We start from the raw sequence: 23,835 nt of genomic DNA, 5'->3' as shown, positions 1-23,835 counted from the left end.
TGCAAGCTGTGGGAAGAATACTCTACGAGCTACAGAATCAAATAGTGCAAATAAAGAGAGAGAGAGAGAGAGAGAGAGAGAGAGAGAGAGAGGAGAGAGAGAGGGAGAGAGAGAGAGAGAGAGAGAGAGAGAGAGAGAGAATTTTAACTGGATCGCTGCAAGCTGTGAAGAGAATACTTTTGACAACTACAAAATCAAGCAATGCAGATAGAAAGATAGACAGCTAGTAAGAGAGAGAGAGAGAGAGAGAGAGAGAGAGAGAGAGAGAGAGAGAGAGAGAGAGAAAGCAGTGTGTATGTGTTTGTGTGTGTGTGTGTGTGGTCCAATTGGTTGACCTGCCCATTAGAGACCTATATTTCACAGGGATCTCCTGGTCTTACCTTGTCGTTCGCGGGACATGTCCGCGGGACGTCTGTAATCCCTAGGTAAGTGTCAGGGCCGCAACAGGTGTGGCTCCCTAATCTGAAGATGTTTTTGCCATTTATTTATATTCATTCTCTCCTTTCCCGCTCCTATGAAAGTCTGGGACTGATTGTATGAAAGTCTGGGCCTGACTGTATGATAAGTCTGGGCTGATTGTATAAAAAGTCTGGGACTGATTGTATAAAAGTCTGGGACTGATTGCATGAAAAGTCTGGGACTGATTGTATGAAAAGTCTGGGACTGATTGTATAAAAGTCTGGAACTGATTGTATGAAAAGTCTGAGACTGATTGTATAAAAAGTCAAGGACTGATTGTATGAAAGTCTGGGACTGACTGTATGAAAGTCGGGGACTTTGTATGAAAGTCTGGGACTGATTGTATAAAAAGTCTGGGACTGATTATATGAAAAGTCTGCGACTGATTGTATGAAAAGTCTGGGACTGATTGTATGAAAGTCTGGGTACTGATTGTATGAAAGTCTGGGACTGATTGTATGAAAAGTCTGGGACTGATTGTATGAAAAGTCTGGGACTGATTGTATAAAAAGTCTGGGACTGATTGTATGAGAGTCTGGGACTGATTGTATGAAAGTCTGGGACTGATTGTGTGAAAAGTCTGGGACTGATTGTATGAAAGTCTGGGACTGATTGTATGAAAGTCTGGGACTGATTGTATGAAAAGTCTGGGACTGATTGTATGAGAAGTTAGGCGGCTGCAAATTGGTATGTTGATCATCCTCCCTCCAGTCATCAAACATACCAAATTGCAGCCCTCTAGCCTCAGTAGTTTGTATTTCATTTAAGTTTATAAAGTTAGCCATGATCGTGCTTCAGGCAACGAAATAGGACATGCCACCACCGGGCCGTGGTTAAAGTTTCATGGGCGGCGGCTCATACAGCATTATGCCGAGGCCACCGAAAGATAGATCCATTGTCGGTGGTCTTGATCATACGCTGTAGCGGCTGTACAGAAAACTCGATTGCGCCGAAGAAACTTCGGACCATGTTTTACTTGTCTTTATTTTGTTTCAGTGAGATATGATACTTTATAAAAGATCTGTTCAAATAAGTATAGAGGCATTTTGTTTTTTGACCTTGTACTTATACATATTTATATTTATATATTTTTTTCATTTAAAAGAGCCTTTTTTATTTAGATTTGTTTAGAGTTTTTTGCAAGTGAAAAAAATTTTTATTTTTTAAAAATTTTGTTATATATATACATATATATTTATATATATATATATATATATATATATATATATATATTTATAATATATATATATATATATATATATATATATATATATATATATATATATATATATATATATGTATGTATTAGTTTAAAACAGCCTATTCATATTTTTTGTTGGTGGGATTTGATACTCCATAAAAGATCTTTTCAAATAGGTATATATTAACTTTGTTTACTGAACTTATATTTACATTTTTTAACATTAAAAGAGCACTCTTTATATGCATCGTTAGTGAAATTTTATACTCGACAGAAATTGTTCAGATAGGTATAAGATTGACTTGAAATTCAAACTTCCAGAGAATATTATTATGGCATTCATTAGAAAGAGGCAACAGAAGATAATAGGAAATACGGAAAGAAGCGATCAGCTCTTAGAAAAAAAATATAACAAGTATCTCTATAGTTAAAAGCAGACTTCCAATAAAATTCTTTTGATCAAAAATACAAAAACCCTTTTTTGGTTTTTCTTTTTTGTAGTTTGTGTACACGTCACTCACGCGTGGTTTTTCTCTCCGTGTTCTGTGTTCCCTGAATTCTTCAATAGTTGTCGGGCAGGAGGTGTGAAGGCTTTTTAACAGGTGAAAATCTTGAGTGGAGTGGAATATCTGAGAGACGTCCAGAGGTACAAGAGGGACTATTTTTCTTTTCAGTCGTTACACCTGCGAGCTGAAAGCCATTTGATTTGAATTTGATCTCGTGTCGAGTTACCTGGGTTGAGGGTGTACTGCGCATGCGTTTATGGCTCGTAATAAGTGATTTGGGTTTTGTTGTACTGCGCATGCGTTTATCGTGGGTGAAGTAAATGAGATATTATGAGTGCTTTAGGAGATTGCCTGAACTAGCTGTTTTTTGCTTGCAATAATAGGCAGGCTGCTTTTGCAGGCACTGCATCGTTTTCAAGCATCGGGTTTAATACTACTCACTTTCCGAGGAGTTTATTTATTTATCTCCTCTCTCTCTCTCTCTCTCTCTCTCTCTCTCTCTCTCTCTCTCTCTCTCTCTCTCTCTCTCTCTGCTGACGTCTCTTGAATCTCAGTTATATCATTTTATTTTCTATTCTCATATTTATTTATTTATCTCCTTTTCCTCTCTCTCTCTCTCTCTCTCTCTCTCTCTGCGCAGGCTGATTTCTCTTTGGAACCCTCTTGGGTTTATGTGAGTCTGTTGACTCTGTCCATAAGGGTTTCAGTTGAAGATTTAAAGAAAAAGAAAGAAATTATTATTGTAATTTCTGCTTTGTTTATTTATTTATTGACGTTTTCCTCATTACTGTTATATTTTAGGAAGACAATTGAGTTTACAGTTAACAAAGACAGTCCCAGCGAAAAATTCCAAAGACTCACAAAATAAAAACACAAAAATTCCCTAGGTTAGGTTTTGACAAATACTGCAAGAAAAACTAAAAAGAGTTTTTAGCCCAATAAGTTGAATTAGAATATAGCTTTATAAATGTCATTATCTTAAGTCTGGGACATTTAGAAAAAAATCAAGTTTCTTTGTAGCTATTTCTACCAAAATCCTATCATTTGTTGCCACGAACGAGGTCCTTATTTGGTAGAAGTTTTTGTAAAGATAAACACGTAAGTTTTTGTGCAATACCATTAACAAGCAGACAAGTGGGAAAAGTCCCAATCTTCCCAATTTTTGCATACCTATCTCTCCCAAAATCCTAACGTTTGTTGCCAATAAGGAGGCCCATCATTGATACAATTTTCGTGAAAATACACACATAACCTTGTGTGTAACACCATTAACGAACAAACAAGTGATTGGAGAAACAGACCCACAATTATGTATATGTATTTATTTAAAGATAGAACTGTACAGAAGCCCTTTGTTGGCCGACTCGGTTGAGCTTCAGACTGTCACTCGATGGGCCGGAGTTCAATTCCCGCGGCCGGCTGATGAAGAGTTAGAGGAATTTATTTCTGGTGATAGAAATTCACATCGCTATAACAGATTCCACCTGTAGGTCCCGTTGTACAGTAATCAATTGGTTCTTAAATAAAATAAGATTCCTTCGAAAGCCAGCCCTGGACAGCTGTTAATCATCAGTGGTTTAAAATATGTATAGATTAGTACAGAGAGTTTTCTGAATGTGTAAGATTTTATCTTTAAATACATGTACAGATTCCCGAAAGCTCTTTGTACAGTTTTATCTATAAATGTATGTACAGATTCCCGAAAGCTCTCTGTACAGTTTTATCTTTAGATATATGTACAGATTCCCGAAAACTCTCTGTACAGTTTTATCTTTAAATATATGTACAGATTCCCGAAAGCTCTCTGTACAGTTTCATCTTTAAATACATGTACAGATTCCCGAAAGCTCTCTGTACAGTTTTATCTTTAAAGATATGTACAGATTCCCAAAAACTCTCTGTACAATTTCATCTTGAAATATATGTACAAATTCCCGAAAACTCTCTGTACAATTTCATCTTTAAAAACATGTCCATATACATAACTGTGGCTTTGTTTCTCCATTTGCAGACTCATGCTACTACGAGCAATTTTTTTTTTAAAACAAGTGATTATCAGAACGCATAATAACTCTCACGAAAATTATAAACACATCGGCGATCGAGAGCAATAACTTACTCTCGCCCAATATCCGAAGCCGTGGCACTGTATGGCTCTGACGTATGGGCCAAATTTATGACTGCCGCCCAATGAAATGGGTTATTGCGGTGATGAATTTTTATCAATGAAATAGAAAAATATGTCATTTAATCGGCTAAAAACGTATCGTTATCGCCTGCATTGCAATTGCACGGGTGTGGGGTGAGGGTACCAGACACGCACGCAAAAAACACACACACATTATAGAGGTTCCAGCGCCTGGCTTCTGGCCTAAATCTGCCATTCCATATTCCATAATTCCTGTGACTGGAAGCATTCTTAACAACAGATTTCTGGACATCAATAACTTCTTCTCCATTGAAATCTTGCCTTGGCCGACCAGCCTGAAGGATTATAGGATACCTTCCCTTTCGGACGAGTAGGATATTCCGTTGATATTGGCTCGGGGTGAAGGATTTAGCCGGGATGAGAAGGATCCATCCCCTGTTATTCGAGGCATCTGTAACTTTTGTTATTCCGAAGAACAACTGGGCTTTTGTTCGGCATTCTACACCAGAGTGAAGTATTATGAGAAGTATTAGAGAGAGAGAGAGAGAGAGAGAGAGAGAGAGAGAGAGAGAGAGAGAGAGTTTTGCACTACAGTGAAATAATATGAGAGAGAGAGAGAGAGAGAGTGAAGTTTTACTGCAGATGAGAATATTAGAGAGAGAGAGAGAGAGAGTTTTGCTGCACTACAGTGAAATAATATGAGAGAGAGAGAGAGAGAGAGTGAGTTTTACTACACTGCAGTGAAGCATTATGAGAGAGAGAGAGAGAGAGAGAGAGAGAGAGAGAGAGAGAGAGAGAGAGTTTTACTACACTGCAGTGAAGCATTATGAGAAGTATTAGAGAGAGAGAGAGAGAGAGAGGGAGAGAGAGAGAGAGAGAGAGAGAGAGAGAGAGAGAGAGAGAGAGAGACACTTCAGTGAAATATTATGAGAGAGAGAGAGAGAGAGAGAGAGAGAGAGAGAGAGAGAGAGAGAGAGAGAGAGAGAGAGAGACTGTGAAACACTTCAAGTATATATATAATTATTTAATTATTTATAATAAGTATCAATAAAGATTATATAGCCCTCAGTTATATCAAATGATTCTTGACGTCACATATTGATATCAGAATCTAGATGTCATTATTTCCTCGAAGGGGGTGGCGCCGTCAGTGCACCTCACGTGGTACACTGTAGGCATTACTTAAGGGTCTTTGCAGCGTCCTTTCGGCCCCCAGCTGCAACCTCTTTCATTCCTTTTACTGTACGTCCGTTCATAGTCTCTTCCTTCCACCTGACTTTCCACTCTCTCTAACAATTGTTTGAAAGTGCAACTGCAAAAGGTTTTCCCTCTGTTAAATATTCCAAACCTTTTACTGTCAAATTCCGTTTCAGCGCTGAATGACCTCATAGGTCCCAGTGCTTAGCCTTTGGCCTAAATTCTATATTCTGTTTCTACCATCCCCCCTACCCCTTTTTAAGGGTAAGGGGGAAAGGGAGAGGGATTTCCACCCTGATTTTATTGGGGGAGGGGGAGGGAGATCTTCCATATTCCCCCCCACCGCGCTGACGCGTGCATTAAACGTCGACCCGTCACCAAATGAACGCCACCAGCCCATATAACCAATGTTATGGGACCGAGAATAGTAGCCGTTTTCCGCTGACTCGACGGCCTTCGGGAACGCGTCTCGCGAGTTGCCAACTACCACATGATGGACGGGAGTTCTCTCTCTCTCTCTCTCTCTCTCTCTCTCCCCTCATACTTTCTACTTTCTCTCTCTCTGTTTACCACTCTCTCTCTTTCTCTCCATACTTTCTTCTCTCTCTCTCTCTCTCTCTCTCTCTCTCTCTCTCTCTCTATTTTCCACTCGCTCTCTCTCCCCCTATACTTCCCATACTCTCTCTCTCTCTCTCTCTCTCTCTCTCTCTCAAGCTCTGCCATTCCTGTGGTATCTCGCCTGAACCGGCGTCAGAAGCATCAGAAGAAGAAGGAGAAGAAGAAGAAGAAGAGGAAGAATAAGAAGAAGAATAATAAGAGGAAAAAAGAGAAGAAGAAGAAGAAGAGGAGGAGGAGGAGGAGGAGGAGGAGGAGGAGGAGGAGGAAGAAGAAGAAGAAGAAGAAGAAAAAGAAGAATAAGAAGAAGAAGATAAGGAGGAGGAGGAGGAGGAGGAGGAGGAGGAGGAGGAGGAGGAGGAGGAGGAGGAGGAGGAGGAAGACTCCCAGGCAGATGGCTGGCTGTCGCATTCATTCATCGAAATTGATAGAGAAGTTCCCCAGTGATGTTTATTCGGAGGGAAAATGCGATGATGAAAAAATAACAATAAGAATAAAAATAATAATGATGATAAAAGTTGGGTGGAACCGCTGTGGGGGAAATTCATCATCAGTTGTTCCCCCCACATGATGATATGTGACTGTGGGGGGCGTGGGGGGGGTCGGTATTTCTTTGTGGGGGTTTGTGGAATTGGTTTCATATTTGATTGATTTTTTTGTGGGGTTGTTGAACTATGGGAAGGAGGGGGTGCGGTGGGGGAGGTAGATTGTTATGTTTGAATTCAGTGATGTTGGTGGTATTTGTTCAGTGTTGAGATGTTTGTATATATATATATATATATATATATATATATATATATATATATATATATATATATATATATATATATATATATATATATAATATCATTAAGCTACAAACGTCCTTTAATATCCAATTCGTTCTACCTCAGAAATGACATTTTTTCATATACATTTCCCCAAAGGGAATTATTTTAGTTGATAATAAGTTCCGTCGTCTCATGGGCTCGAACCACGGAAGACAGGAACTCAGGACTACAGTGACGCGCATGAAACCACACGGCCGTCAAGGACCTTTGTAGCTCAATGCTTGTATATGAATCACTGTGGTGTGATAAAATTCATTCATATATATATATATATATATATATATATATATATATATATATATTTATATTTATATTTGTATTTATATTTATATATATAAACTCCTTTCATTTCAGACGTCTTTCTTTCCCTCATTCGAAAGGAAAATTCTAAAAAAAAAAAAAAAACCTAAAATAACAAATTTGTACCAAAGTGCCACCATGACACACGAGGTAGAGAAACGGCAATATATCATCCCACAACAGTCGAGCAATATGGTTAACAGGCGCTGAGCGACATTTCTCCTCCTCGCCCAAAAGAGTCATAAATACCAAATGATATATGTATGTTTGTATATATATTTATGTCGCGTTGTAAGATGCGACAAATGTTGTTGCGACGGCCTGGTTATTTACATAAGAGGTCTCTCCCCCTCCCCCCTCCCCTCTGTTGTTTCCTCAGCGCATATAACCTCTGTTGTTTTCCTTCACGCATATAGAACGGGATATTTCCATATATCGAGTCAGATTTTCCTTTTTGTATTTTTGTTTCTCATCCTGTTCAGAATTACTGTATCAGTGACATCAAGAATAGATATGTAGTATGGCTCTCTCTCTCTCTCTCTCTCTCTCTCTCTCTCTCTCTCTCTCTCTCTCTCTTTCATTTGTAGGTTGGTATGAAATGTTCATATTTCTTTTGTGTATTTTCATGGTATTATTGTTTTTAGCATGTCAGGTATACTCTCTCTCTTCTCTCTCTCTCTCTCTCTCTCTCTCTCTCTCTCTCTCTCTCTCTCTCTCTCTTGTACTGTTTTATAAAAGTCAGAACTCTCTCTCTCTTTCTCTTTCTCTCTCTCATTTGTAAGTTTTGTTTAATGTAAAAATTTGTTTTTGTGTTTGTTTAATGAAAATTTTGTTTTAACATGTCAATGAATATATATATATATATATATATATATATATATATATATATATATATTTTTATTTTTTTTTTTTTTTTTTTTTTTCACTTGACATGTTAAAACAAAATTTCATGAAATAACACAAAAGAAATTTTTTACATTGAACCCCAATTTACAAATGAGAGAGAGAGAGAGAGAGAGAGAGAGAGAGAGAGAGAGAGAGAGAGAGAGAGAGAGAGAGAGAGAGAGAGAGAGTTCTGACTTTTATAAAACTATACAGTGTGTGTGTGTGTGAGAGAGAGAGAGAGAGAGAGAGAGAGAGAGAGAGAGAGAGAGAGAGAGAGCTGAGAGGAGCATAAAGAAAAATCAGACTCGATATATGGAAATATCCCGTTCTATATGCGTTGAGGAAACAACAGAGGGGTGGCGGGGAACCCCTTATATAAACGACCAGGCCGTCGCAACAACATTTGTCGCTTCTTACAAAGCGACACAAATATATAAACACACATATATCATTTCGTATTTATGACCCTTTTGGGGGCGAGGGAAAACGTCGCTTAGCCCATGTTTTGACATTGCTTGACTGTCGTGGGATAAAATATTTCCGTTTCTCTACCTCTAATACGAATTTATTATTTCAAATTTTCTTCGGGATTTCAACCCCTTTCGTTCCTTTTACTGTACCTCCGCTTATATTCTCCCTTCCGTCTTGCTAGCCACCGTCTCCTAACGATTGCTTCATAGTACAACTGCAAAAAAGGTCTTCCTCCTGTTACACCTTCAAACCGTTCTACTCTCAGATTCCTTTCTGTATTCTGATATTCAGCTCTATTCCATTCTATTCAATTCTCTGTAGGGAATCTTTCCCCCCCGGTTGATCTAACGACGTGTAGGCATATTGGACACAGTACCGCGTGGCTTGTTAACTTGCTCTGTAGAATAATAAATACGCTCTGAAATTCCCTCCAGAGGTCGATTTTATTCTCGCTCGTTTCGGGCTTTCAGAAATATCCGTTCAATTTTCCAGGTTTTCTTGTGGAGGGAGGGACGGGGGAAACGGACGCAGAGAGACAGAGAGGTGGAAATTAATGTGTTCGGAGGCGCGACTTTCATCAGAGAGAGAGAGAGAGAGAGAGAGAGAGAGAGAGAGAGAGAGAGAGAGAGAGAGAGAGAGAGAGTCAGTTCTGACTTTATAGAACCAGAATAATAGTATATGTGTTTGAGAGAGAGAGAGAGAGAGAGAGAGAGAGAGAAAGAATCAGTTCTGACTTTACAGAAAAACAATATTTTATGTTTGTGTGTGTGACAGAGAGAGAGAGAGAGAGAGAGAGAGAGAGAGAAGAGAGAGAGAAAGAGAACAAGAGATGTTTGTTTGAGAGAGAGAGAGAGAGGGCCAGCTGACTGATAAAAAAAAATAATACAATTCACGGAAACCAACTTGAGTCACAGACAGACAGACAGAGACAAAGAGAGTCAGCTGACCGCTAAAAAAAAAAAAAAAAAAAAAGAGTACAATTTACGAAAAACAACTCGATCCATTTACCTGCTCAAAATCAAGACGTAAAACCCTCTAACATCACAAAACCGACCAATTGATTCCCAAATTACAAAAGACACTGAAAACACAGAATGTCAAAAATAAAAAATAAAAATAAAATAGATGACAGGAACGAAACACCAGCAGCAGGCAGCTCTCTCTCTCTCTCTCTCTCTCTCTCTCTAACAGCCACCTAACTGAACAGTGATGGATCACTGGCTATTAGTGTCAGCTTGTGACGTGGGACAGGGGACGATTATATTCGGGATCGCTGGCGAAACGGAATGAATGGAAATGTAGAAAAATAACTATTATTTTCCTGTAACTGAGAAACGTGGTGATAATTGCATTACTATAATGGTAGTCTGGTACATGATGGTATTACGTACGAAGGTCTGTGCGTGTATATAGAAAATATACGAGCATGTATATAGAAATATAGGAAAATAACTATTATGTTCTTGTAACTGAGAAAATATGATAAGTGCATTAATATAATGTTTGTTATGTTCGATAATTGCATTAATATAATGGTAATACGAACGGTGGTCTATGCTTGCATGTAGAAATTACACAAGCATTATTTATAAAAATATAGAAAAACAACTATTTTATTCCTCTAACTGGAGAATTTGATGATAATTGCATTAATGTAATGGTAGCATGTTCGATAATTGCATAATATAATGATAATACGTACGATGGTCTATGCTTGTATCCTTAACGTGAATAGAAATATAGAAAAATAACTATTATATTCCTGTAACAGAGAAATATGATAATAATTGCATTAATATAATGGTCATCTATATGTTGGTCTAAGCGTCCCTTCGCCCACAAGCTGCAACCCCTTTCATTCCTTTTACTGTACCTCCTTTCATATTCTCTTTCTTCCATCTTACTATCCTCAGCCCTCTCCTAACAACTGTTTCATAGTGCAATTGCAAAAGGTTTTCCTCCTGGTACACCTTTCAAACCTTCTACTCTCAATTTCCCTTTCAGCGCTGAATGACCTCTTAGGTTCCAGTGCTTGGCCTTTGGCCTAAATTTTATTGTCCATTCCAAATTTCCTTTGGTACATCTGATCACTGTATTTTATTTACTAATTCAACTGGAATATCAAGAGAGATTTACAAGAAATTCCGTTATTCCAGAACATATTGAAATGCTTATGTTGTTACAACTATCAATTTTGCAGATTTTGTCGATATTGCATCTCCATATTGCATTTTATAACTTGTCTACAATTCCCTAAGTCATTTCTGTGGGGATTTTGGAATGATTTACACAGTTCTTTGGAAGAGAAAGAGCAGAAAAACTGTGTCTAAACAACCCCGCCCCTACAGTCTGCCAAGGATGAAACCTGTCCACCTGATTGTCACATCCCGGCCATAAACATGACCTGTGCGCGCCGTCAATCTCATATTTATGGAAAAATTCGCTCTGGGATGTGTCACTCTGATGGTCTGGTCAGAGAAACACACACTTACAGGCGTCGACACGTTAGAAGGAGCAACGTGACCTGCTGGATGGCAATAATGTTTGTAAGAGAGGAGGAGGAGGAGGAGGAGGAGGAGGAGGAGGAGGAGGAGGAGGAGGAGGAGGAGGAGGAGGAGGAGGAGGAGGAGGAGGACTGTGTGTATAGTAAGGTATTCGATGTAGACGATAGAACAGAGTTCTGGATATGGGAAACTATTTGAGCTACAGAACTGTGGAAGCATTTTTACAGATATCTTGAAAGTTATGATGGAAAAAAGGTTCCATAGATTCTTGGATTAGAAGAAGGACTGTGTGTATAGCAAGGTATTCGATGTAGACGATAGAGTAGAGTTCTGGATATGGGACACTATTTGAGCTAAGAAATGTGGAGGTATTTTTACAGGTAATTTGAAAATTATGATGGAAAAAGGTTCCATAGATTCTTGGACTTCTGTCAGTATCATGACAACTTAATAAGGTGAAGAAATTGAGAGATAATGAATTCACTTCCTGAATTGATTTCTGTTAACTTAATGCTGCAGAGAATGAAAGAATTTAAAGTAACTGCCATCTTTGTTAACCAACTATTTAAGGTAGAATTCTTTTAGTTTTCCGAAAAGAAGACTATTGTGCCGGCTTTGTCTGTCCGTCCGCACTTTTTCCTGTCTGCACTTTTTCTGTCCGCCCTCAGACCTTAAAAACTACTGAGGCTAAAGGGCTGCAAATTGGTATGTTGATTATCCACCCTCCAGTCATCAAACATGCCAAATTGCAGCCCTCTAGCCGCATTAGTTTTTATTTTATTCAAGGTTAAATTTAGCCATAATCGTGCGTCTGGCAACGATATAGACCAATGCACCATCGGGCCGTAGTTAAAGTTTCATGGGCCGCGGCTCGGTTTCCTTGCAGCGCTGAATGACCCCATCTTTATAGGTCCCAGGGCTTGTCCTTGGCCTAAATTTTTAAATTCCATTCCAGTGCTTCCTTTAGTAAAAAAAAAAAAAACTATTCAAAGAGATTTTTAAAAATGTCTTGGATTGTATACATAGTTTATTCATCGATTCAAATCATTTATTTGATTATTCAAAGAGATTTTTAAAAATTTCCTGGTTTATTTACAAGAATTATAAATTTATATAATTTATTTGTTGGATAAAGCCATAACTTCGTGATTATCGAACAGAACTGATCTTGGCTACATCATAAATCGCTGAACATAATGATTTAAATAAAGATTTACACTACACTGACCACTGATGAGACAATTTTTAAAATTTGTGATTCTGCGTATTCCTGGAGCTAAAGGAAGTAATTTTCACCCATTTTCATTCTCTTCATTACATTTTTTATTGTAATTTCATAGCTTTCATTACCTTTTTTTATTCGTTTTTATTGTAATTCTCATAACTTCCATTACACCTTTTATTACAGAACAGTGTCACGGTTGGTGTTACAGTAGGAGGAAATTACAGTCATTCTCCCTTTGATATTTTGCTGAGTGCCATATTTAAAAGTGATTTACTACAATGTTTACTATCGTTATTATTCATTCATGTTTTTTTAATCTCATTGATTCTCAGAATTGCGTCGCGTGGCTTCCGCCATCTTGGCAATAATGGCGAGACGGAGTTAGTTGATGTCTTATTATGTTTCTGTCACGTCTTTCTTCTTATTTTCTTATCCTTCATCTCCATTTCACTTTTGGATATTCAGTGAGCGTTTTGTCTTATTTGCGTTCAAGAATAAGTAGGCGGGAGAGTGGCTGGTTATGCGCAAAAGTTGACTTCAGAGACGGATGCGACTTAATTGATCGAACTGTTGTTTTGTTGCTGTCACGTATTTCTACTTGTTTTCTCATGATCCTTCTCCATTTCACTTTTGATATGCAGTGAGCTTTTTTTTTTCTAAATCATGTGTAAGAATAAGGAGACGGGAGAGTGGCTGGTTATGTGTAAAAGTTAACTTTAGAGAGGATATGATTAAGTTTGTTAATTGAACCATTGTTTTTATTACATCTTTTTACTTATTTTCTCATCATCTTTCTCCCTCTCCATTCCACTTTCAATATACAGTGAAAATTTTGTCTAAATCGTGTATAAGAATAAGAAGGCAGGAGAGTGGCTGGTTATGTGTAAAAGTTGACTTTAGAGAGAGTATGTTATTCCTCAACGGCTATTTAGTAGATATACAATAGTCTTAAATAAACAAGTAAAAAATGCACCAAAGTTTCTTCGGCTCAGTCGAGTTTTCTGTACAGTGTATAATGAAGGCCACCAAAAAAAGATCTCTCTTTCGCTGGTCTCGGTATAATGCTGTATGAACCGCGGCCCATGAAACTTTAACCACGGCACGGTGGTGGCCTGGCCTATATCGTTGGCAGAAGCACAATTATGGCTAATTTTAACCTTGAATAAAATCAAAACTACTGAGGTCAGAGGGCTGAAATTTGGTATATTTGATGATTGGAGGGTGGATGGTCAACATACCAATTTGCAGCCCTCTAGCCTCAGTAGTTTTTAAGGTCTGAGGGCGGACAGAAAAAGTGCGGATAGACAGACAAAGCCGGCACAATAGTTTTCTTTTACAGGAAAATTAAAAACTGTTGGAAGTGTTGATAAGAAGAGAGTATGAAGTGGAACTGATTATGACTCAGATATCACAAACGTCGTTAGGGAATTCTCTTGCATTAATTTTTTCCCCGTAGGGGGCTAGTGCCATCACTGCACCTCACGGGGTGCACTGTAGGCATTACTAAAGGGTCTTTGCAGCGTCCCTTCCTAAGGCCCCTAGCTGCAACCCCTTTCATTCCTTTTACTGTACCTCCATTCATATTAGATTCTATCTTGCTATCCTCAACCCTCTCCTAACAATTATTTCATAGTGCAACTGCGAGGTTTTCCTCCTGTTACACCTTCAAACCTACCTACTCTCAGTTTCCCTTTCGGCGCTGAATTCGGCGCTGAATGACCTTCAAACCATACTCTCCCCAGCTGAATGACCTCATAGGCCCCAGCGCTTGGCCTATGGCCTAAGCTCTGCATCCCATTCCATTCCAGTAAGAAAATCGAGAATAGCATCATATAACATATAGTTTTTGAGGAGTAACTGAAGCAGCCATCTTGGATAACATTCACCTTTCGTTCCTGCTCTCCCATTTACTAATCTCAAGAAAATACACTCCTCCATCTCATTTCCCTTTTGTTTTTCGAGAGAGAGAGAGAGAGAGAGAGAGAGAGAGAGAGAGAGAGAGAGAGAGAGAGAGAGAGAGAGACTCTCTCTCTCCGTGAAATTCAAGATGGTTTAATCAAGAAGTCTAACTCCTAGAGATTTACTGTGTGTCTGATGTATAACTCCGGTTTTGAAATCTTTTCCGAGAGGCCGGAGAGGCGCATTTCGATATTTGTAATGCAAATTGATATGTAAAAATTAATTTAAGGGTTGAGCCTGCGGGAGATTAAGGTTTTTGAGCGGTGGGTGTGTGTGTGTGTATGTATGTATGTATATATATATATATATATATGTATATATTATATATATATATATATATATATATATATATATATATATATATATATATATATATATATATATATATATATATATAAATTATGTAATATGAAAGAAATAGTATTTAGATTTAAGTTTTTAATCTTCATTAAGCAAAAAATAGTTATTATAATAATAATAATAATAATAATAATAATAATAATAATAATAATAAGATAATAATAATAATAATAATAATAATAATAATAATAATTAAAATTTAAGTTTTTAGATCTTCATTAAGACAAAAAATGTATTTAAATCTTTAATTCTTCATTGACCAAAAATAGTAACAATACAATAATAGCCATTTAATTACAAAATAAAATAAAAAAAGTTGTCAAATAATAATAATAATAATAATAATAATAATAATAATAATAATAATAATAATAACAAAGAACCATTTAGTGATATGAAAGAAAAAATGTATTTAAATCTTGCCTTTAAACTCTTCATTGACCAAAACCTATAATAACAATGCAATAATAACTAAAAAAAAAAAAATGGCATCTAATTACACGAAAAAAAAAAAAAAAGTTTTCAAATCTAGGCTTTTAAATTACATTCCGCGGAATTAATAGACACCTCGTCATTACGGTCACGCGCGATTGGTTATGACCAGTCAACTACAAAAACCACAAAAAAACCCACAAAAAAAACCGCAAAAAACCCACAAAATGAATGAATTTCGTTTCGTTTTATCTGGGGAGCTTATTAGCCGCGCATCAGTGGGTTTTTCGAGTCGTTTTATCTGCTCCGCACATCGTTTTTTTTTTTTTTCTGGAAAAGAAAACTATTGTGCCGGCTTTGTCTGTCCGTCAGATGTTTATTCTGTCCGCACTTTTTTCTGTCCGCACTTTATTCTGTCCGCACTTTTTCTGTCCGCACTTTTTCTGTCTGCAATTTATTCTGTCCGCACTTTATTTAGCCCGCACTTTTTCTCACCGGCCACAGATCTTGAAAACTACTGAGGCTAGAGGGCTGCAAATTGGTATGTTGGTCATCCACCCTCCAGTCATCAAACATACCAAATTGCAGCCCTCTAGCCTCAATAGTTATTATTTTATTTAAGGTTAAAGTCAGCCATAATCGTGCTTCTGGCAATGATATAGGGCAGGCCACCACCGTGCCGTGGTTAAAGTTTCGTGTACCGCGGCTCATACAGCATTATACCGAGACCACCGAAAGGTAGATCTATTTTCTGTGGCCTTGATTATACGCTGTACAGAAAACTCGATTGCGCCGAAGGCACTCCGGCGCTTTTTTACTTCGTTTGTCATTTGACAGCTGTTGGGATCATGTGATTATGATGTTTTGGGGGTGGGGGCGGTGGTAGGGGCAGTATTTGAAACGTCACGTCAGCTTTGTGAATGTTGGCCGAATGTTTGCTAGGAGTTTTGTCCTGGTCACAGATAAAATGTTGGAAATGTTTGCCTAGTGCAATGTTGTGGAATCTGGTTCCTGAATGTTTAAGGAATGGGCTGATTCATTCCTGCTCACTCTCTGCTTCTGCTGACGTCTGCTGAATTTCTTCAAGTGTATCTGTTTTGTTTTCTATTTCCTTCATATTTATGTATTTATATTTATCGCCTTTTCGTATAGTCTCTCTCTCTCTCTCTCTCTCTCTCTCTCTCTCTCTCTCTCTCTCTCTCTCTCTCTCTCACATAAAAGTGTGAAACATTTCTCTCTTTCTCTCTATGTAATGAAAGTGTGAAACATTTCTCTCTCTCTCTCTCTCTCTCTCTCTCTCTCTCTCTCTCTCTCTCTCTCTCTCTCTCTCTCTCTCTCTCCAGTCGGCACTGATGAATGTGGTGGGGGAAAAATGAGATTAGTGTAATTTTCTTTAGAGAGAAAAACACCAGTTTTTGTGTGAAAATGTTTGTAATCTCTCTCTCTCTATCTCTAAAAACTGAATTTTTTTCTCTCATTTAACATTTCTCTGATCATAAAGTGTGAAATTCTCTTCTCTCTCTCTCTCTCTCTCTCTCTCTCTCTCTCTCTCTCTCTCTCTCTCTCTCTCTCTCTCTCTTCATGCTATTTAATAAACGGGATGGATTGAAAATTTCTCTCTTTCTCTTAGTTGAAATGAATAATTTTGGTTGAAACGTTATTTTTCCCCGTAGGGAGTTCTCTCTCTCACCTCTCTACACTCTAGGCATTACTCTCGGTTCTTTGCAGTCGTGCCATGAATGTGCTCCAAAAATGAGATTAGCGTAATTTTCTTTTAGTGAGAAAAATATCCTTTCAAATTCTCTGTCTTCCATCTTACTTTCTATTTTTTTTCTCCTAACATTTCGGTGATAAGTGCAACTGGAGAGGGTTTTCCTCCTGTTACACTCTTTCAAACCTTTTACTGTTAATCTCCGTTTCAGCTCTGAATGACCTCATAGGTCCCAGTGCGATGGTCTTTGCAAAAACTCTATATTCAATTCAATATGTTAATTATTAGTTGTTATATTATTTTTCCCCGTAGGGACATCATTGCCTAAAATAAAATAAAAATCTGTGAATATATAGGCATTTGTTATATTATTTTCAAATGCCATCATTAGGCTGAAGCTGCAAAAAAAAAAAAAAAATTTCTTTTACTGATATTTTCTTTATTCTCTGTCTTCCATCTTATTCAGGATATTTCTAAAGGATTGCTTCATAGTGCTTTTGAAGCTCCTGTTACACCTTTCAAACCTTTTTTACCCCAATTTCCGTTTCAGTTCCAAATGACCTGAAGGTCCCAGTTGATCTTGTGAATAATAATAATAATTAATATGTTATTTGCCAGCTGTTATATTAATAATAATAATCATTAATATAATAAAATAAAAAATCAGTGAATATATAATATTTGTTATATTATTTTCAAATGTACATTGGTGAAATTACAAAAAAAAAAAAAAAAATGTCTGTATACAGATATTTAGCAAAAGTCTGTTCATTCAGGATAATTCAAAGGATATGTACATATTCTTTTGAAGCTTGAATTTCAAGTCCGTGGCCCCTTTGGTGGGCTTGTTCCAAATGAATGAAGTTGATCTTGTGAATAATAATAATAATAATAATAATAATAATAATAATAATAATAATAATAATAATAATAATAATAATAACATACCGACTTTCTTAAAATTTATTCCTTACATCTGCTAATCTTTTCCCCCGTACAATCCCAGTAATTTATTTTCCCCCGGGGGAAACACGGACGGGAAAAAGAGCGCGTATAATATTCTCGAATGCTGCAACAAAGAGATATGACCCCTTTTTCAACATTCATCCCTTGATTGCAAAGTTCGCAACATCAACTTCCTGTCTTGGCGAAAAACCACTTTTCTTATTGCAAGGTCGTTTTCGAGACGAGCTAATCCCCTTAGGGGGGTAGGGCCTTCAGTGAACTTCATGCGGTGCACTGTAGGCATTATTTGAGGTTCTTTGTAATGTGCCTTCCTTAGGCTCTTAGCTACAACCCCTTTTGGTTCATTTTACTGTACCTCCTTTCATATTCTCTTTCTTCCATCTTACTTTCTTCGACCCTCTCCTAACAATTGATTCATAGTGCAAATGTGAGGTTTTTTTTCCTGTTACGCCTTTCAAACCTTTTACTGTCAGTTAACGTTTCATCGCTGAATGACCTCTTAGGTCCCAGTACTTGACCTCTGACCTAAATTCTGTATTCGATTCAATCCCGTTCAAGACGAGATAATCGTCTTTCTGTCTGCGATGGCGTTTTATTATCTTTTATTCTTCTTTTTTGTTTTGTCATTCGTTATGTGAGTAGGAATTTGGGGGTTGGGGTTGAGGTTAGGAAGAGTTTTGAGAATAAGAATTAATTTTTTTTATTATCTCGGAATGTTTTGGTAAGTGCGAGGACTTGATGTAGATTCATTCTGATTGGTGGTGATTTCGGCTTATTGTTTGTGAATCTCTCTCTCTCTCTCTCTCTCTCTCTCTCTCTCTCTCTCTCTCTCTCTCTCTCTCTCTCTCTCTCTATATATATATATATATATATATATATATATATATATATATATATATATATATATATATATATATATATATATATATATATATATATATATATATCTCTCTCTCTCTCTCTCTCTCTCTCTCTATATATATATATATATATATATATATATATATATATATATATATATATATATATAGAGAAGAGAGAAGAAGAGAAGAGAAGAGTGATACATACTCAATTCATTTTTCCAACTTTGTTCCATATTAATTAGTACATGCTTAGAGTACCTCACTTCCGGCTCTCTCTCTCTCTCTCTCTCTCTCTCTCTCTCTCTCTCTCTCTCTCTCTCTCTCTCTCTCTCTCTCTCTGTATGAATGTACAGTATGTATGTTTCCATATATATATGTATGTATATATTCACATACACACACTCATATATATATATATATATATATATATATATATATATATATATATATATATATATATATAATCGAATTACATCCTACATCCGTATTCCACACCTGTCAATAAATTTCAACCATAAAAACATAAACTGAGGATAAAAACAACAAAGACGTGATACATAATATATATTGAAGGTGCACAGGAGATATATTCATATATTTGTATATATTTTTCTAACCCAAAATATAACACTTGTATCACAGACATTGCTACATCGACACTTCAGTCCACAGAAAGGTTGATTGTGGTGCAGGGGGGAGAGAGAGAGAGAGAGAGAGAGAGAGAGAGAGAGAGAGAGAAGAGAGAGAGAGAGAGAGAGGGTGTGATTGATAAGGGAATGTGTTTGTACATGCAGCATGTTTATATAACATTTTAATACAAACGTATACAATATACATACGCATGCGCAGATACGTATGGTCATACAAATAGCTACTTTGCAATGCGTGTTTTTGTGGTGTATGTATATGTATGTATATATATATTATAATATACTGTATATATATATATATATATATATATATATATATATATATATATATATATATATATATATATATATATATATATATATATATATATAATATAAAGCCCATAAAAATGCCTGAGGAGAGAGACAGTTTGGTCTCTGAAATATAGCCTTTATTTTCCCCATTTTGTCGTATCTATGGACCCATTATATTTGATGGAATTCTGCTTTAACAGAAAATACTTCAGTCATATACATATATATATATACATATACATATACACATACACATACATACATACTAGCAGCGAAAAAATTGACTATCTATATACAGAACGTAATTATAGTGCTTAGTTACTATATACATGATAATATTTCCCTGACTAATCTGAAAAAAGAAATGTGTTGTATACAGATACCAGATTCATTCAGTAATTACGTCCAAATCCTTGTAGTAAATGCCTGTGACGTCACTTCCATTCACAAATCTCTTAGACCAGTGTATGAATGAATGAGTACGTACGCCCCCTTTACGTGGAAATCATCGGATCGTCCATTTTTCTTCTGCAATATCTGTATACTGAAGCATTAGAATGAAGGCTGTGATTCACTGTAAAAATGATGCCTATTACAATATGACTCAGGCAGTTAGTAAAGTAAGAGTTTATCCTTTTCTTGACAAGCTTTCTAAAAGCGTTTGTACAGGTAAAGCATTGATGCCTGATTATACGCGAAGTATATGTAATGTTTTTGTATAAATTGTACCCTGTAGATAGAAATGTTTAAGTCTTTGTTTTTTTTAAGTATATTACACAGACACGTGTTTATATACATATATATATGTATATGATTTTGATAATATTAATATTAACACGTGATTTCTTTATCACATTTCACCACAGGTGAAAAAATAAGTGGACTTTTAACCATTCTCTTATTTTTTTCACCTGTGGTGGTGTTTTATATATATATATATATATATATATATATATATATATATATATATATATATATATATATGATATATATATGTATTATATATATTGTATATATACACATATATATATGTATATATATTTATATTATTTATATTTATATAATGAGTGTGCTTATGTGTGTATCTTTGATTTTTTGGCTTAAGCTTTTTTTGATTGGTTTCTTATTTATTATAACACCAGAGCCACACAAATACTGGTGAGTGTAAGTTTCAGAAAGCTTTATAGTCAGGAACAATTGAGTCTGATTTAAATTTTTCTAAGTTCTGTTCCTCCATCATCATATATTGAAGCCTTTAATATTATCTTATGTATTAGATACATTTTTTAATCTATAGAACTCTGTACTGATTCTCAAAATCTATGTTAGTGTGTCATTTCAAAGATGATTACTTAAAAAAATCAATATTTTAGCTCATGGTATATAAAAAATATCAGTATTTTACCTCATGGTATTTATCTGCTAATTCTTTTTCTTCAGTAATATTTATTTTGTCACTTTCTGTCCAATTTTTCTGTCACGTGCAAATATTTTTATACATCTGACTTTATGAAAAGTGATAGATATTAGAATATATCATTTGTAATAATTAGTTCCGTATTTTTGCGCAACATTTCTCCATGAATTGTGTTGTAAACATTTGAAAATAAATCGTTGCTATTTTTTGTAAGAAAGAGCCTGTGCTAAGTTAAGATCAGCTTAATTAGACTGCACTTGATGTATCTAAATTTATGTAGAATTTATCTTTTGTAACAATTAAATCCGTATTTGTGCGTAACACTTCCCCATGAATTATGCTGTAAAATTTGAAAATACATCGTTGCTATTTCTTTAAGAAAGAGCCTGTGCTAGGTTAAGATCAGCTTAATCTGACAAAGTCAGCTGAAATGGACTAGCATCAGTAATATAAATACATACCTGGGGACACCTTTTTGGGGGGTATCCGTAACGTCAGTCAATCAAATAAAAAAAAAAACTCAGGGGAATTATAAAATGAAGACTGACCAGTGTTTATCAAAGGGGAATTATAAAATGAAAACCGACTGTGTTTATCAAAGGGAAATTATAAAATGAAGACTGACAGTGTTTATCAAAGGGGAATTATAAAATGAAAACCGACTGTGTTTATCAAAGGGAAATTATGAAATGAAGACTGACCGTGTTTATCAAAGGGGAATTATAAAATGAAAACTGACTGTGTTTATCAAAGGGAAATTATGAAATGAAGACTGACCGTGTTTATCAAAGGGGAATTGTAAAGTGAAGACTGACAGTGTTTATCAAAGGGGAATTATAAAATGAAGACTGACAGTGTTTATCAAAGGGGAGTTATAAAATGAAGACTTACAGTGTTTATCAAAGGAGAATTATAAGATGAAGACTGACAGTGTTTATCAAAGGGGAATTATAAGACGAAGACTGACAGTGTTTACCAAAGGGGAATTATAAGATGAAGACTGACAGTGTTTATCAAGGGGGATTATAAGATGAAGACTGACAGTGTTTATCAAAGGGGAATTATAAGATGAAGACTGACAGTGTTTACCAAAGGGGAATTATAAGACGAAGACTGACAGTGTTTACCAAAGGGGAATTATAAAGATGAAGTGTTTATCTGGCAGTGTTTATCAAAGGGAATTATAAGATGAAGACTGACAGTGTTTACCAAAGGGGAATTATAAGACGAAGACTGACAGTGTTTACCAAAGGGGAATTATAAGATGGAGGGTGACAGTGTTTACCAAAGGGGAATTATAAGACGAAGACTGACAGTGTTTATCAAAGGGGCATTATAAGATGAAGACTGACAGTGTTTATCAAAACGAAACAAGATATAAAGAGAGTATTTGATCCAAAGAAAACGTATATAACTAACGGCGTGCCAGAGTTAGATTGGAAAAAGCAGACAAAAAAAAAAAAAAAAAATGGAAGAAGTAAGCAAATGCACTGATACCCTGGCATACGAAATTCCGGAGGTGATTGGCAGATCTATCATAACTTTGGTTCTTCAGAGGTGCCACCAGAAGAAACGCAGAAGAAGAAGAAAGAAGAACAACAACAGCGTGGGAGAGGAGGATTTTGGAAAAGTAAGGAGATTTATGTTCCTGTTCTTCTTCTTCTTCTTCTTCTTTTCTGCAGGATAGAGAAATCAGTAATTTGAAGCAGGTAAGCAAGCAGTTGCCACTGAAGACATTATACCCAATTCGAATCACTCTTCTTCTTCTTATTCTCCTCCTCCTCCTTCTCCTTCTTCTTCTTCTTCTCCTTCTTCTTCTTCTTCTTCTTCTTCTTCTTCTTCTTCTTCTTCTTCTTCTTCTTCTTCTTCTTCTTCTTCTTCTGGACAGAGAAATCAGTCATTTGAAGCAGATAAGCAAGCAGTCGAGTTTGACTTCTCAAGTTCTGTGTCACCCCTGATAAGTATTGCTGACCAAGCACTCACTTTTTTAAAAATTATTTTCCTTCATAGTTGAAGCTCTGAATGAAGCACTGGGTCACTTTGCTTGCAGAATTATGCCTTCAGTCGCGGATAACATGAATAGAATTTGAAAACACAAAGGGATCCTTACACACCAGCGCAAGTTTTCCAAAAGAGGTATTCATATCACCAAGGTGCTTGGAGGATTTGTAAAATCACGACGGCGGCGGATGCAAGCAGTGCTTGAGACGCGTGGCTGGAGTTGATGTTGCCTGTTGCGAAAGCAAGGGAGTAATTTATTATCAAAATGAAATTCATGAGTTTAATTTTTGAATGGGGACAGTTTCTCCATGACAAAAAGCAAAGTAAATTTGGTGGGTTTGACCATTCCAGAATTCTGGAACGTAATGGGTCCATATTCTGTAGTTAGGGATTCTGGAAACGGAATGGGTCCATATTCTGTAATTAGGGATTCTGGGACGTAATGGGTCCATACTGTAAAATTAGCTATACTGAAAAAGTGGGTGAGATTGCACCATTACAAACATTAATATTTCAGAACTCTCTCTCTCTCTCTCTCTCTCTCTCTCTCTCTCTCTCTCTCTCTCTCTCTCTCTCTCTCTCTCTCTCTCTCCTTCCTTATCTTTGCTGAAAAATGGGAAGAAAGTATAATTAAAAATTATGGTATTTCAGAACTCGTTTCTCTCTCTCTCTCTCTCTCTCTCTCTCTCTCTCTCTCTCTCTCTCTCTCTCTCTCTCTCTCTCTCTCCTCCCCTTAACTACCGACAATGGAAATAAAGCATCAAACATCAATACAAACTGTAAAATTTCAGTACTCTCTCTCTCTCTCTCTCTCTCTCTCTCTCTCTCTCTCTCTCTCTC

At 36.3% G+C, this 23,835-nt stretch overlaps 2 protein-coding genes across 3 annotated transcripts in view; both read right to left on the bottom strand.

Annotated features, from left to right (window-relative positions):
- LOC136842155 (uncharacterized) overlaps nt 1-22,895 on the bottom strand; it is a 23,984-nt gene extending 1,089 nt beyond the window's left edge. Inside the window, exons 1-3 of the mRNA XM_067109515.1 lie at nt 22,737-22,895; nt 11,106-11,248; nt 381-462 (exon numbers count right to left, since the gene is read on the bottom strand). Of these exons, the coding sequence (XP_066965616.1) occupies nt 381-462; nt 11,106-11,248; nt 22,737-22,895 (384 nt within the window). The remainder of the gene's footprint in view (nt 1-380; nt 463-11,105; nt 11,249-22,736) is intronic.
- The window catches only part of LOC136841407 (uncharacterized), a 37,341-nt gene continuing 36,312 nt past the window's right edge, over nt 22,807-23,835 (bottom strand). For both annotated transcript variants that reach the window (XM_067108331.1, XM_067108332.1), the window contains one exon: nt 22,807-23,225. In XM_067108331.1, the coding sequence (XP_066964432.1) occupies nt 23,140-23,225 (86 nt within the window). In that variant the 3' untranslated portion in view covers nt 22,807-23,139. The remainder of the gene's footprint in view (nt 23,226-23,835) is intronic.

The sequence above is a fragment of the Macrobrachium rosenbergii genome, chromosome 9 (genome assembly GCF_040412425.1).
Source record: "Macrobrachium rosenbergii isolate ZJJX-2024 chromosome 9, ASM4041242v1, whole genome shotgun sequence".
Classification (NCBI taxonomy): Eukaryota; Metazoa; Arthropoda; class Malacostraca; order Decapoda; family Palaemonidae; genus Macrobrachium; species Macrobrachium rosenbergii.
This window is presented reverse-complemented; position numbering and strand designations above follow the sequence as displayed.